This window comes from Talpa occidentalis, unplaced genomic scaffold (assembly GCF_014898055.3).
Source record: "Talpa occidentalis isolate TD23 unplaced genomic scaffold, MPIMG_talOcc4v2.1, whole genome shotgun sequence".
Classification (NCBI taxonomy): Eukaryota; Metazoa; Chordata; class Mammalia; order Eulipotyphla; family Talpidae; genus Talpa; species Talpa occidentalis.
The window spans coordinates 133,289,302-133,304,939 of NW_026555331.1; the positions used below are offsets into that span (position 1 = coordinate 133,289,302).

The 15,638-nt window shown below is 38.8% G+C and overlaps 1 protein-coding gene across 5 annotated transcripts in view; it reads right to left on the minus strand.

Annotated features, from left to right (window-relative positions):
- The window catches only part of AASS (aminoadipate-semialdehyde synthase), a 105,184-nt gene that overhangs the window by 30,531 nt on the left and 59,015 nt on the right, over positions 1-15,638 (minus strand). For 3 of the 5 annotated variants that reach the window (XM_037512320.2, XM_037512312.2, XM_037512327.2), the window contains exons 2-6: positions 9,096-9,320; positions 5,611-5,787; positions 5,143-5,227; positions 446-513; positions 191-337 (exon numbers count right to left, since the gene is read on the minus strand). In XM_037512320.2, coding sequence (XP_037368217.1) covers positions 191-337; positions 446-513; positions 5,143-5,227; positions 5,611-5,787; positions 9,096-9,305 — 687 coding nt within the window. In that variant the 5' untranslated portion in view covers positions 9,306-9,320. Of the gene's footprint in view, positions 1-190; positions 338-445; positions 514-5,142; positions 5,228-5,597; positions 5,788-9,095; positions 9,321-15,638 lie in introns of those variants that run through there. The other 2 variants (XM_037512336.2, XM_054692599.1) reach the window with 2 other exon arrangements.

Genomic DNA, 15,638 nt, shown 5'->3' on the forward strand with positions numbered 1-15,638 from the left:
GCAAGGAAAAAGAATGTGGGGTCCTCATTGCTCTTTGCAACGGAAAATTACACAGGCAAGAAAAGTAGCAAAACTATAATGAGCAATCATGAAAAGGCCGGGCTCTGATATGCCCACAAAATGTCCACATCCTTTGGATTAGTTTCAGAGTTTCAGGCTGCTCCATGGAAAGAGGACAGGTGGGATTTACCTTGGATACATTACCAGAGCCTGTGAACACAAATGTTAAGGGACCTATTGATTTTGGCATCAAACCCAGAGATATCTCGTAACCAGCATCGCGGATGGCCTGCACAGCCTGACTTTTGTTCCTGTAGTTATGAGCCATGCCAATGTGCTGAAAGCAAGCACACGTGATTCATGTCAGTGTACCATCTACGGCCTTTTTCCATTCTTAAAGTCGGATATGTATTTTAAAAAAAATTAGACAAAACAAACATCTCACCATGAAAGGTGTGTGATGTCCCAAAGCAAGGAGTCTCAAACCCATTCCATGTAAAATGTCGATCATCCCTATTATAGAAAGACAATTAGTTGGAAGGTGTTGAAACTATTCCCTGCCCATTCTCAACCTACTGGGTGCCCTGAAGAAGCAGACCAGAGCAGCTCAGCTTGGAAAGGGCCCCAGGAGTCATTTTACCCATTTCAACTTTCACTTTCAAATTGCACTCTCTCAAAACCCCTAACCCTGCTGCATCTGCCTCGATCCCTTCCACTTTCAAACTTGCTAACATGGAGTGCCCTTTATCTAAAGTTAATCTCCATCTTTGTTCCAGATCCCATCCCTCTCCGCCTCCCTAAGGAATTCATTGTTGAATTGTTCCTTTCACTTTCCCTCTGTTGGTTCATTCTTAACTTTTAACCAAGCTTCCATTCCTACCACGCCAAAAACAAATGAACAAATAAAGATCCTCTTGACCCTAAGACCTCCATCAACTGTTTTAGTGACCTAAATAGTTGAATTCCGGTACTTCGCATATCTTGACTTACTTTTCAGATCTATTTAGCAGATCAAAACCCCTTCTTTGTTGGAATTCTCTTCCCTCAGCATCCCTGACTTGAATATTTCCACCCTAATCTCTGTAGGCTCCTCTTCCCAAGCTCACTCCTTTGTTATCTCTGCCCTCTGCTTTGTCCTTATACGTCAGTCATCCTCAGGATACTGTCCTAGGCCCTATTCTCTTCAACCTCTACATTTTCTCCTCAGCTAATCTTACCCAGTCCTAAATTTCAAGTACTAGTCACATGCAGATAATACCAAGTCTGTACCCAACTCAGATATTTTATTTCAAGACCTAGCCAACCACCTCTACATTTTCTCCTCAGCTAATCTTACCCAGTCCTAAATTTCAAGTACTAGTCACATGCAGATAATACCAAGTCTGTACCCAACTCAGATATTTTATTTCAAGACCTAGCCAACCACCTTACAGATGTCTCAATTTAGATCTCCTTCAAATAGCGAGCTCTCAGCATGCCTGTAGCTAAGACTTTAACTTCCATTTTCTCTGCTTTTCCTTTTTAGGAAGGAACCCCCTCCCTACCCCAAGTTCTTTTATCTTTTCTCTGCTCAGCTTTTAAGTCATTTACATACAATCAAATGCATCCATTTATGAACAGTTTGATAACTGTTTAACATGTATACACCTGTATTACCACCAACATTATAATACAAAATAGTCCCACCATCATAGACAATTACAGGAAAGGGTATTTTTCTGTAAATTTAAATTTCCAAACATATTGGAAGATTGTTTATTTTATTTTTTAAGTCTATCCGTTTTTGATTCATGGATTTTGAAGCTCCAATATTAGGTACATACATATTTAGGACTGCTAAATCATTTTGGAGAACTGACCCTCTTGTCTTTTTAAAATATCTCTCTTTCTTTCTGGTAATACTTCTTGTCTTGAACTTACCTGGGTCTGAAACTGGCACAGCCACTCCAGTTTACTGCCCACATGTGGCATCTTTTCTTAACTTATCTGTGTCCTTATAAACAGAATCCAGTCAGGTCTTACCTTTTTATCCTTCTAAAATTTGGAGTTTTTAACACGGATTTAATATAATAGTTGGTAGAGTTGAATGTAACGCTGCTAGATTAAATCCTACCTGCTTGCTATTTGCATTCTTTTATACCCATCTGCTCTTTGTTCTTTTTGGCCCATTTCCTGTGTTATTGTATGGATTGTATATTACATAATGTCACATTTTATTTCCATTATTAGCTGTCCTCGATTAGAATATCCATATTTAGCTTATCATAGTCAACTATCAAATAATATACTACTTTACATATATGAAATAACCTCACAAAATTATGCTTACATTTTACTTCTTTGTGTTGCTGGTGGCACAAGTTTTACTTCTATGTCTGTTATAAATGTTGCAATACATTATTTTTTAAAAAATTATCTTTTGAAGAAACATTTTTAAGAAGATATGATGTCTTTTATCCTTATCTACATGTCATGTCACCTTTTCTAATGTGCTTTATTCCTTCAATTCAATCCATGTTTCCATCTGTCTGAAGAATTTTAATACTTCTTCTACACGGATGATTTGATTCAGATTTACTTAACCAAGAAGTCTTTATTTCATCTTCATTCATTTTGAAATATGTCTTTTAAAAGGTATTATCTTTTAGATATTGGGTAGAGAATTCTGGTTTAACAATTTTTTTCTTTCAGTAATTTAGAGATGTTATTCCATATTATACTGACTTGAATTTTCTGGCTAGATATCTGTAATATCTCTTACCTTTGTTCTCTAATACCTAAAGTACCCATTTTTCCACTGGCTGTTCTTGAGTTTTTTTTTTTCTTTATCACCAGTGTTTAGCAATATTATAATGGTGTTTCTAAGTGTGGTTTTATTTGTGCTTTTTTCTTGCTTGAAGTTTACTGAGCTTCACATGTCTGTGGCTTATAAACTTTATCAAAATATGGAAAAGTTTTTTCTTTAAACATTCTCTTCTTTCCTCCCTAAGATTAATATGAACTAAGCAAACTGCTGCCATTTAGTGATCTGGATGTCCCCTTCACAGCCTCTCCCTCACCCTTTGAACCCCACACTCAATAAGTCACCAGGTCCTATAGATTTAAACATTTCCAAAATCCACATGACCTTCTTTCTTTTTTTTTTTTAAAGATTTATTTATTTATTTATTTATTTATACAAGCACTGGGTACAGTCAGAAGCGCAGGAGGGTGAGAGAATTCACCAGAGTCAGAGCGGAGAGCAGAGCAGGCAGACTGACGAAGTACACTGCTGAGGGCAACAGCGGTTGGCAGGGGAGGTCTGTGCACCATGTGGACCATGTGGATCATGTGGGACCCTCACCCGGCGGCTGGGGATCGAACCAGCGCTGCATAGGCTGCAGGCAGCTTCTCAACCCAGCGCTCAACTACTGCACCACCGGGGAGGCTCTCACATGACCTTCTTTCTATCTCCATTCCAATTGTACTGAACTTTCTATTCCTCAAAACTTCTTTCTCCCCTTCTCTCTTTGGGGTTTGCACACTTCTACTCTTAGTCTCTACACCCTTGAATAATTTTTATTCATTTGCAGATTTGATCTTGAAAAGCAGTTTGGGTTCTTTTTTTTAAGATTTATTTTTATTTATTTATGCATACAAGAGCTGGGGTGTAGGCCAGAGGTGCAAAGGGTGAGAGGACTCACCAAAGACAGAGTGGGAAGCAGACAAGGCAGATCTACTGAAATACACTGCTGAGGGGAGCAGCAGGCAAGACAGGAGAGGTCTGCTGCACCATGTGGGTCAGCAACCTGGCTGGGGATTGAACTCATACTGCTGTGGCTGCAGTTAGCTTCACAGTGCTGAGACTTAACCCCTTTTGCCACCAGGGAGGCCCTTGAAAAGCAGTTTTTTTAAAGAAAGGCTCTTCCATGGTTAACTCCACTTGAGTGCCCTCTCCACTTTCCTGTGCACCCTCTCTCAGAACCACGGCCACTCACAGGTGTGCTGCTGCTTCTGAATCGTCAACTAGTTTCTTATATTTTAATTTTCTGCAGACACAAATCCCTCATCTGGTTTATCATTCGAAGGCCTTGAGAAGAGTAGTCATCTGAGATGCCCCTGCCTCCTTCCATAACAAGAAATTTATGTTTTCAGTTACTTTTATAGAGCAGATTTGTGTGTTGGGTGGGAAAAGGTGTGCAGTGATTAGAATAAAAAACAATGCATGTATGTTAGGCAAAAAGAATTTGAGTTTCAATACTTTGCTGTTTTTGTTTTTAGAAGCAGATGGATTAAGGTAAAATAATAGGATAACAACATATAATTACTGCAATTGTTCACTTCTAAAAGTAGATAATATTATAAAATTTCCCAACAGATTTCAGTAAGAGTCTTTTGAGTGAAAGGTAGAAAGAGAGCGGTATTTTTTTAAGTAGTCTAGGATTCCAAATAATCTGTATTTTTGTAAAAGTAAATAGTATGATATTATCAACCATACCTTTTAAGAAATGTAATTTAATACAAGCTTAATCTCAAAAAGGCAAAGGCAGGAAGATTAAGATGAAATAGTAGTGACATAAACAACAATGCAAACCTTTCTTCTTTTATGTAACAAGATAGGAGAATAATGCCAGACTCATAACCTCCCTTACTTAGACATTCAAGTCCTCTTACCTAATACAGAACTGTGATGTTTTTCAGCTAAAGAAGTTTCAAAGTACCAACTGGGGCAAAATATCAACTAATTTTTCCTTAAACTCCTGCTCTTATCTTTCCTCCCCTGCTCCTGCGTAGGCTTCTGTCTGCTATCTCTTTCCTCTTTTTCATTTTCACTTTCTTCACCTCCCCAATATCTCATTACTAAACTAACCTCTCCTTCTGATCTTCCAAACAGAACTACCCGAAAAGTTAGAACCCAGACTTAGTTATTATCTTTCCCTGCTCTTTTTTTAATGTGTTTTAAAATAAGTATATTTCGATGATTTGCCTCCTAATTCTATTTATCGGTTGCCCTGACATTCATCATTCTGAACTATAGTCCCAGTTTCAGTTTTATTGGTAAAAATGAACACCCCCATCCCCTTGGCACAGAAAAAAAGAAACCCGCGGCTGCTCCCCAGGATATTTGAAAAGTGGGTGATGTAAGAGCCTTGGCTCTCTCACCTGCCACACCTGCCCACTTCCCGAAGGCCACCACACGTACTCCTTTAGGGTCCACCATTTTTTCATAATCAATAAGACGGATTTCCTAAAGAGATGATGAAAATTTTCTCAACCAGCTTAATTTCAATAAAGAACACAAATGAATGACTTTAACTTTTAGCTTGATACAATCCACAAATACTTCTACAGCCCTACTCATCCTTACGTCCTTCCTTCTCGTCTCAAAGAAATGAAGTGCCTCCTGAGACTATCCCTGTGAGCTAGATCCCAGCTCCTGTCCATCTCCTCCAAGACCACCCTCCATGCTCTGTTTCCTGCATCATCACCTTTCTTAATGAGGTGAATAACATGATATATCCCCTACATGCTGAAAGAAAACTAAAACTCCACTTGAGAGTTAAAAGTAAAATTTAATATGTATATGTTAACAGTTATGAACATTGGTTATTAATTACCTGTTTTTATTACCTGTTTTAGAACCTCATCCAACAAGCCCATATTGGCCTCCTGAGCCTTTATTGTGTGGGAGAAGAATGCATAAGTCTTCTTGGATATTAATTTTTCCTCTGGGGGTCTTTTCACTCCCATAATTAGAGAAGCTTCAGAAATATCCTCTTGAAGAATAGCACCAGCTTTGACATATTCCTAGGAATGTAATTTTGGTGAAAAGTTATTCCCCTGGATTTTTGTATTCATGTTTTCTTTAATAAGTATAGCAAGTGAAGAAAATATACAAATATGAAAAGAGGAAAGTAAGAAGTTGTTCAGGGCATAACAGGAAAATCAGTTTGGAAGCAGATAATATTATCATGGGATTACGAATAAAATAGTATACTGGATACTGGATAAAATAATTGTATAAAATTGAATAAAATAGTATACTGGGATACTGGATAAAATAATTGTCTTTTATTAATGAATTACTATATACTTAACAAAACTCTGCACAAATTGTCTCATTTAATTCTCATAAAGCTCCCATCTTACACCTTTAACTGAGATTGCACACCTCATACAAAGAGGAAATGGAGAGTCACTTCAGATTTTTAAATGAAAATGTAGCAGGATCTGGACATAATTAAAAGAGCATCAGAAGTGATGGCTGAATAAAATGAGGATAAATCTCCCTTAGAAATTTGCTTTAAAAGAAAGTATAGATAACAAGAAATGTAGTTAAAAGAACATATAATTTCTACCTGGTTTCTTTGAAAACAGTCCATTTGCCCATTTATAGCAGACTGGTGAAATCAACCACAGTAAATCATGCAGACAACAGAGTAGTTACCACAGTCATTAAAATAAATGAGGCAGATCTCCATAAACTAACACGGAGTCATTTCTAGACTACGTCATTGATTGAACAAAGTATAGTATGAAAAAGTATGTAAAGTATCACTTCTGTATAAGAATGAATCAAAAATTAGAATACACACATGCAAGTACTTACAAAATAAAACAGAAATGGTAGATCAGAAACTAAAGAAAATAGTAAACTATGGCATGGGTGGGAACAGGGTGTAAGGAATTAAGAGAGTAAGACTTCTCTGAGTTACAAATTTTTATAATGTTTTTATCGAAACTTTTCATTTGAAATGTGTAAATGCTATACCTACTCGGACAATTAAACTAAATCAAAAAGGATTTAAAAGACATTAAAATTAAATAGGAACAAAAACAAATGAATCCAACTGGACATCACATTAACAATGTAACCCCACAGAAAAGCTAATTTCAAAAACTTTTGAACACAGCATTCTGAATAGTCTTTTTGACTTATGTCCTAAAAGTAAAAAAGAAAACCTCCTGTGAAATATTAAATATTAATAGGCTTATTTTCAGCTGGAATTTTAGCTTTGATTCCAATATTAAATACCATATATTAAAGGATAAAGCAAAAAATATGCACCAATGTCATGAATTAAAATTTCCACTGCTATAGAAAACAGACACTAATATAAAATTCTAGAGATAAGAAAAATACGCAATGTTAAATTTAAATTGGAAATATTAGTATTAAGTCATGATTAAATAATACATGTGTATATGTATGTGTCTGTATATTTTTAGCTATTAACAGGGCTCAAGTGCAACAGTATCTCAGAAACAATAAAACATGCCTCACATCAGATACCAGATCTTGGCTTCTATATGCAAAGAGAAATCAGTACTCACTAATGAAAGAGGTAATTCCAGGTGTGGGATAGAATAAAGACAAGAAAGCCCTGGGATAAATGAATTTATGTCCAAAGGATATATGATCCTCATTAGGGGACTCTTGCTTCCCCAGATTTGGGATAATTAAGACATTAAAAAGAATAATGGTTAAGAGATTATCATACACTGAAAAGGTACATGCATCCACAAGGATATAAGAAGGGAAAGAAAAAAAGAGAGAAATTACAGGAAATCTCTTTTTTACAGAAGTAGATCAGCAAATAAACTTAGAAGAAAGATAAAATCAGAAAGTCATCACTTTCCAGCCACCATGTAAAGATAGATTCAAGCAGATTTTATCAATGGAAACAACAGTATTAGTTCAAAGATTGTTAAGGAGCAGGTGATTCATAGGTCTCAACACAGCCACATAGGACTCAGCAATGACAAAGGGAGAAAGTTGCTTTCACAAAAGGGAGAACTGGTGGAGGGTGGAGAGAACTGGTGGTGAGCATTTCAGCACAGTGATCACACATTCCTAAGCATGTGACGACTTGGTATTTGTGTCTTTATGGGAAGAGCATATAGCACATGTAATATTCTTTTTTTTTTTTTTTTAATTTTTTTTTTTTTTAATAGAGGCATGTTTTATTTGTTTGTTTGTTTGTTTGTTTTGTTTATACATGCACTGGGTACAGTCAGAAGCGCGGGAGGGCGAGAGAATTCACCAGAGCCAGAGCGGGGAGCAGAGCAGGCAGAAGGACCGAAGTACACTGCTGAGGGGAGCAGCGGGCGGCAGGAGAGGTCTGCGCGCCATGTGGGACCCTCCTCTGGTGGCCGGGGAGCAGCCGGGGATCGAACCGGCGCCGCTGAGGCCGCGGGCAGCTTCGCAACCCAGCGCTCAACCGCTGCGCCACCGGGGAGGCCCTCATGTAATATTCTTGACAAAAGTGTGTAAGCCTGAATCTAATCACAAGGAAACAACCAGACTAGTTCTAGTCAGTAACAAAACATTTTACAAGACAACCGGCCTTGTAAAAAAGAGTCATTACTAAAACAAAAATGAAAAAGGGATTCTGTTCTAATTATAATAAAAGAACAACAGAAACACAACAATCAATGCAGCAAAACTTAACTGAGCCTCAATTAAAATGAAAAACTATAAAGACATTTGAGACAAGAAGGAATTTGAACACGGATGGTGTAAGATGGTATCATGGAATCAAGTAGGAAAACCATATGGTGATTAGGGAGCAAAATGATTTATTTCTAGGAGGTGATACTAAAGTGTTTTAGTGGTATAATCATGATATCTGCCATCTATTTTCAAATGATTAGGGGAAGAAAACACAGGTGTATGGGGATGTCTAATACAGGATAAAGAGTCGAATCAACATCACAAGATTATTGAGAAGAATAAACAGAAGGATGAACTGGAGGGTTCACAATGGCTGGCAAGGGAAACACTCATGAGCCAGCGACTCAACAAAGCATTTGCTAGGGGCAAAAACGGTGTCTCATTGACCTTTGTCTCCCCAGTCCAGAAGCAGGGCCACGGCTGATGAGCATGACTGAAGAGTATCATCTCTAAAAGCCAGCCCTCTGCCCCTCAGCAGGAAAAAGGGATGGGGTAAAAAGAATACAAATGGGCTGACTTCTGATGATAACCAACGGGAAGCCATATCACTGTGTGGTATTTCAATGACACTAGCAAACATTCTGTTTTCACTCAGATGATCCTTACTTTTCATATACAGTTTCATTTTAGTTCCATGTATTTAAAGAATTGGGAAATTTACCGTATCATGAATGGCCCGCCGGTTGGAAGGCTGGATTAAGACCTTGTATCCCAGATTGGTGATATTCTTGATGTGCCTGGGAGCCAGAGGTGCCCTTCTCTCCCAGGGGTTCACATCCTCCCGCCTCAGAGCCATCACGGCTTTGTGCTGAAGACGGATGGAGAGGCTGAGCCCAGGTCGGCCCAGTCTGATCCTCTGTATTCGCAGCATCTTGGAATCTGGTGACTAAAGACAAGGCAGGAGAGCCGGACAAGGAGAGCAAGAAGACTCACAGATCAGTTCTGGTCTCCTGAGAAATCTGCTGTAAAATCCAGCCAGTTTCAGGGATAATGACAGAGAAGAGGGAGGCAGAACCCGATACAAAGTGTGCTTAGCCCAAACAAATGAAATTTCCACATAAGTTGTTAATTATTTGCAAAAGTGAAAGCACTGAGCAACTTATGGGATGCTCACAAAATGGCTTTTTAAATCTATGTTGTATCAAAATTCCATTCAGCACAAGTTTCAAGCAACACGGATGCATGAAGATAACAATTTTGATGGCATGAAGTTTGGAATTCCTTAATAGGGTTCAAGAATCGAACTTGTCTCTGCCTGCTCCCCTCAACTATTCAAAGTGTGTTTGCAGCTGCCGGCCAGTCGGTGCTCAACAAGATACATACAAAAATAGAATGTTAACACTTCAAAATCCTTCTAGCACATAGTCATTTTTCTACTAATTTATTGTTATTAAATGTTCTAAAGTATTGTGTTGGTCCTTGACAGATTGGAAATTTAAGAAAACAGAACTAAGACACAAACATGTTCCTTCCCCTACAGGTGTTAGAGGTTTTTTTTTTTTTTTTGGTTTTTTTTTTTTAAGATTTATTTATTTATTCATACAAGCACTGGGTACAGTCAGAAGCGCGATAGGGTGAGAGAATTCACCAGAGCCAGAGCAGGGAGCAGAACAGGCAGACTGACGAAGTACACTGCTGAGGGGAGCAGCGGGTGGCAGGAGAGGTCTGCGCGCCATGTGGGACCCTCGCCCGGTGGCCGGGGATCGAACCAACGCTGCTGAGACTCCGCGCAGCTTCACAGGCCAGCGGTCCACCGCTGCGCCACCAGGGGAGGCCCCAGGTGTTAGAGGTTTAAGAGCATCACCCCGGTTTCTATCGGAGACCCCATCCTCACCCTCACTGACCCTTTGTTGTTCTAAACATGATGTTCCCCTTCCCAGGAATCCCCCTTCATCCCACATCCTCCTGTCATTATATTAAACCCACACCTATCTCAACCAGTTTGCTGTTATTCCAAGTTATAAAATTCCACTCATTTATTCAATCAAGAAATATTTACAAGAGATTTACTATGTGTCAGCACAGAGTCAATTTTATATAAAGGTTTAAAGTATAAATATCAAACAGTATTCTATCCCAAATGGTGACATGTATCAGATGATCAAAAGTCATTTTATTTTTTTTAAAGATTTATTTATTTATACAAAAACTGGGGTACAGTCAGAGCTGCAGGAGGGTGAGAGAATTAACCAGAGACAGAGTGGAGAGCAGAACAGGCAGACGGACTGAAGACACTGCCGAGGGGAGCAGCAGGCGAGGGGAGAGGTCTGCCGCACCATGTGGGTTTCTCCCTGGCCAGCTGGGAATTGAACCCATGCTGCAGAGGCTGCAGACAGCGTTCAACCCGCTGCGCCACCAGGGAGGCCCCAGAAGTCATTTTAGATGATAATTTGCTGGATCATTTGGATGATAAAACTTAATTTCCTTGCTCAAGGCTGACATCAAAATATAGGGTCTAAGTGATTTTTATAACTTCTAGAAATTTCTGACCAATTACTGCAAGAGTTTGTGGTAAAATTCTTTTGGAATACATTTCTGTTAAATCAGACTACAAACTCTAAGTCAGACCCACCTCATAGGTGGGGAGAGATTATTTTGACAGTGCAGAATATAAGAACATTTCCTTGATAAAACAACTGCCTGCCAACCTAAAGAGAAAAGGTGTAAGCAATTCATAACTCAATACAACTCACAAAAGACAGCAAGGAGTCCAGCTAAGAGGGTTTAGGAAGAAGAGGAGCAGGAAGAGAAAACACTGCATACAGCAAAGTTCAGGCTAACTTTGAGGCTAAAAGAAAAAAAAAAATCACCGATTAACATTTTAATAAAAGACTTATCTACTATATCTGATTTTTGATTTATTTATCTAGTCATGTTTTTAAAAGTGATAACACTAGTCCCAAGCCCAAGTCCTGAGTATTTATTCTCTCCCAGCCAAAGGAAAAACATGAATATACATCCCTAAGTTCTTAAATCAAACCAATTCCACAGACAAGGGATTCTCCTGAAAACACAGCTAAGCCCAGAAAAGGTCATATCTTCCCAGCAGGTATTTCACATACTGAAGATAACCAAGTGACCTACGTCTTCAATTCTTGACAGTCACATGAGGGAAACTGTTCAGATAACTTAATCTCTCTCCTCAACCCAAATTTGATTGAAAAACACTGCCTCACCTACTGAGATAATCACTTGCCTGCCTCCCCACTTCTTTTGGAGTGGAGTACAGTGTGTGGGATAAAAGACACAAATTCAGACACGTTAATGCTCACATATGTGCACGGACAGACTTTCTATGGGGAGTAGTAGAAAGAAAATAGAAAGGGCTGAGCCTCTGGAGAATTTGGGGAAGTTACTTTCACTTTTTGCAGGGAATTCTTAAATTATAATTTCTGTAACTCTGTTTTTTAAACAAATATTTAAGTTATCATTGACAACATTTTATACCAAGCATGATGTTGTGCGACATTTTTTCCTCCTTGCCACAATCTCATTAGGTAGGCACTATTATTATCCCCATCTAACAGATAAGAAACTGTAAAGAAATTGGAATTTCACTATGTTGCTTTTCAACAGAAGCAGAAATCCTAGGTTAATGTTTAACACTTGAGAATTCCTCTCTTTTCTCAAAGCCTCAGAGCCACACCATGTAGCTCTGACACATGTGGTTATGCCTGTCGGCCTGTTTCAGAAACAGTTCAGATCCATATGGCATGGGCTTTAATAGTTACAGTAAACAACCAGTTCCCCCTACAGCAAGGATTGCCTCTATTGACTTTTTCCTATGTGCCTGCATAAATCCTTCCTGAGTCCCTGCCAAGGTAAATTTTAGGTTTCTGAGTGCTTAGAAAAGAGATTTGATTATAGAAGCTCTTACTGTGTTACTAATCACTTGAGACTTATAACTTGGCCTTGTCATAGAACTTTCTGGAGCCACCATGGTTCCACTGGAAGGTCATTAAGAAATAGGTAACGGTAAAGATTTCTGTATTGCTCTTAGGTTGGACATGGTAGGTGTCTGGTATTTCATGGTAATGCCCCGGTGGGTTGTTTTGTGAATATCAGGAAGCACATGTGATTTCTGTTCTGACAATGTCCTCAGTGAAGCAAGGCAGGAAGATGGGGGTCTTACCCATGGAGTCTCAGGAGGTTACTTGACAGTGTCATGTGCTGATAACTGCCTGGAACATGAGCAAGGGAGGAGATGGAAAAGCAAGAGGAGGTGAGGAGAAGAAAAAGAATGGAGAAATGTGGTGGAGAAAGAGAAGTGTGACACGATCAGAGGCGAAGGGCAAGCTCTTCTCTGACAATTTCTTCCCTTTCATGCACAGAGGGCTAACACTTCAAAGAGCATAAAAATAAAAGTTTAAATATTTTTTTCTATGCTGCCGTAAAGAAGACTAGCACTAAGGTATACACATTCTTACTTACCAGGAATCTGTAGTGTCTCTAAAAGTCAAGAATATTATAGTGATTGCATGGACAAGCACTGAGTAAGGACAATCTTCTAGCAATAGGAGAACACAGCGTATGCTACCGCCTTACCTACCTTTCCATCTCTCATTGGGGAGAAGACTTAAAAATTTCTTTCAGGGACCTCCCTGGTGACACAGGGGTTAAAGACACAGCATTATCAAATTATCTCCAGCCACTGCAACACAAGTTCGATCCCCGACCAAGGAGCTAACCCACATGGCACAGCAGACCTCCCGTCTTGCCCGCTGTTCCCCTCAGCAGTGATTTCAGTAGATCTACCTGTTCTGCTCCCTACTCTGTCTCTGGTGATTCCTCTCACCACAACCCCCACCTCTGGCCTGCACCCCAGGTCTTGGATGCACAAAGAAATAAATCTTTATATAAAAAATTCTTTCAATTTACAAATTACCTATCTTTGCAATGCACAAATGAGAATCAGAGGGTGGGGAAATGCTTGAATGTTCTCGGTATATTCTTTTCCAGAGAAATGGGAAGGAAAATGATCATTAGCATTGATAAGTGATAGATGTTTGATTGATTGATTGATAGACAAACAGATAGATAATTAGAGCTAGCCGGAGAGAGACAGAGAGAAGAGAACAAACTTGACATTCCATATATGACCCACAATTTTCTTTCAGTGACCTCAAATAAATCATGGTCATTGAGTATATCATCACTCTAAATCACATGAAGGAACTGTGGAAGAGTCTGCGTGGTGTATTTGTAAGAGATTGTATCTGGGGAAAAGCCACCTTCCAAGGCCAGAGGCCCTCATAGGTAGTTGAGAAGTTCCTTCCAAAGGGTGAGCAGACTGGTCTGTATAATTACATATATTGACGTAGCAGTGGCTAGTCATTTATTTCCAACATGACTATTTCCTATCATTTCAAGAAAATATAATAAAAACCAGAAATATTCTTGATGAAGTTGTTATTTTGCCCATTAGTTATAGGAGAGGTAAGGATAGAGTAGTCTTGTGTTGAAGAATAGATGAGAAAAGCAAATAATTAATATGCACCTTTCTAGTTCACTCAAAAAAAAACTAGTGTATTTAAAAGCATTGGTTTTCAAAACAGAGAGCCACCCCACCGATTGGGAAAAAAATCTTTGCACTCCATTCAACTGATAAGGGGCTGATCACAAAGATATACAAAGAACTCATATGACTCAACAAAAACAAAATAAATATTCCAGTCAAGAAATGGGCAGAATAATTTAAAAGACATTTCTCCAAAGAGGAAACGCAAATGGCGAACAGGCATATGAAAAAATGTTCAACATCCCTTATAATCAGGGAAATGCAAATCAAAACCACACTGAGATACCACCTTACACCAGTAAGAATGGCACATATCAAAAAAAACAAGCAACAACAAATGTTGGCGAGGATGTGGTGAAAAAGGAACTCTCCTACATTGCTGGTGGGAGTGCAAACTGGTCCAACCACTATGGAGAGCTGTCTGGAGGTTCCTCAGTCTACTAAAAATGGAGCTACCATACGACCCAGCAATTCCACTACTAGGGATCTACCCAAAGGACACAAAAACATTGATTCAAAAGAACACCTGTGTACCTATGTTTATTGTAGCACTATTTACAACAGGTAAAACCTGGAAACAACCCAAATGCCCAAAAATAGATGACTGGATCAAGAAGATGTGGTGTATATACGCAACGGAGTATTATTCAGCAATCAAAAAAGATAAACTCATGCCATTCTCAGCAACATGGATGGTGCTAGAAGGAATTATGCTCAGTGAAATAAGCCAGAAGGAAAAAGAAAAATATCAGATGGTTTCACTTATAACAGGAATATAGGGGAACCAAATAAGACATCAGTGTAAAAAAAAAATAATAACAGTACAAAACACAACAAAGCAAAAACAGACAATTACAAATCAGAGACATACCGCAGGGGAGGAGGCGGGAGAGGGATCTGAGGGAGGGAGGGAGGGAGGAGCACAGGAGACTGTGGTGATGGTGCACGGGTGCCTTGGGGAAGGAAATTCTATGGGGACTCAACCGAGGGGGTAGTGGGAAGAAAATAGAGTTTAAAATTTTTTTTTAATTAAAAAAAAAAAAAAGCATTGGTTTCCTGGAAAGCCCTGATACCAGAAATAAGAGGAGGTAGCTCCATAGCTCTGAGTCTTGGCACAAAAGTATATATTTCATATCCAGACCATAATAATCCTAAAAAGTTCCAAAACAGTTCCAGATTCATAGACCACCTGGCAATCCCTTATAAATAATGCAAATGCTGCCTAACCCCAAGGCTTGCTGGAACGAGGCTTGGGCATGCAGCAACACTGTCCTCTGTGCTTCTTACTTTGTTGCAAAGGTACATTCTTGTGATATTTCCATATTAAATCCCCCATAATAACCAGAAGCTAGAAAACACACACACACAACAGAATTGGGTGGGAGACACTCTAATAGTGTTAATTCATCTAGTCTGAAAATATTCATATGTCTTTAAGTCTATCGGCTACTCAAAGTCATCCAGACATAAACGTTTGCACCTCTCCTGGTCTCGAGCCCACAGATTTAGTTTCACTGAAATGGAATGCAAAGTTAATTCAGAATTGGCATCTAATCCGACATGGTTATCTGTTTGTCTCTTTACTAGATAATAAGTGCTTTAAGAGAATGGATTGTGTTTTATTCATCTCTATATTCCCAGTGACTGGCACATTGGAGAATCTCAAATGTTTTTAAAGAAAAATGA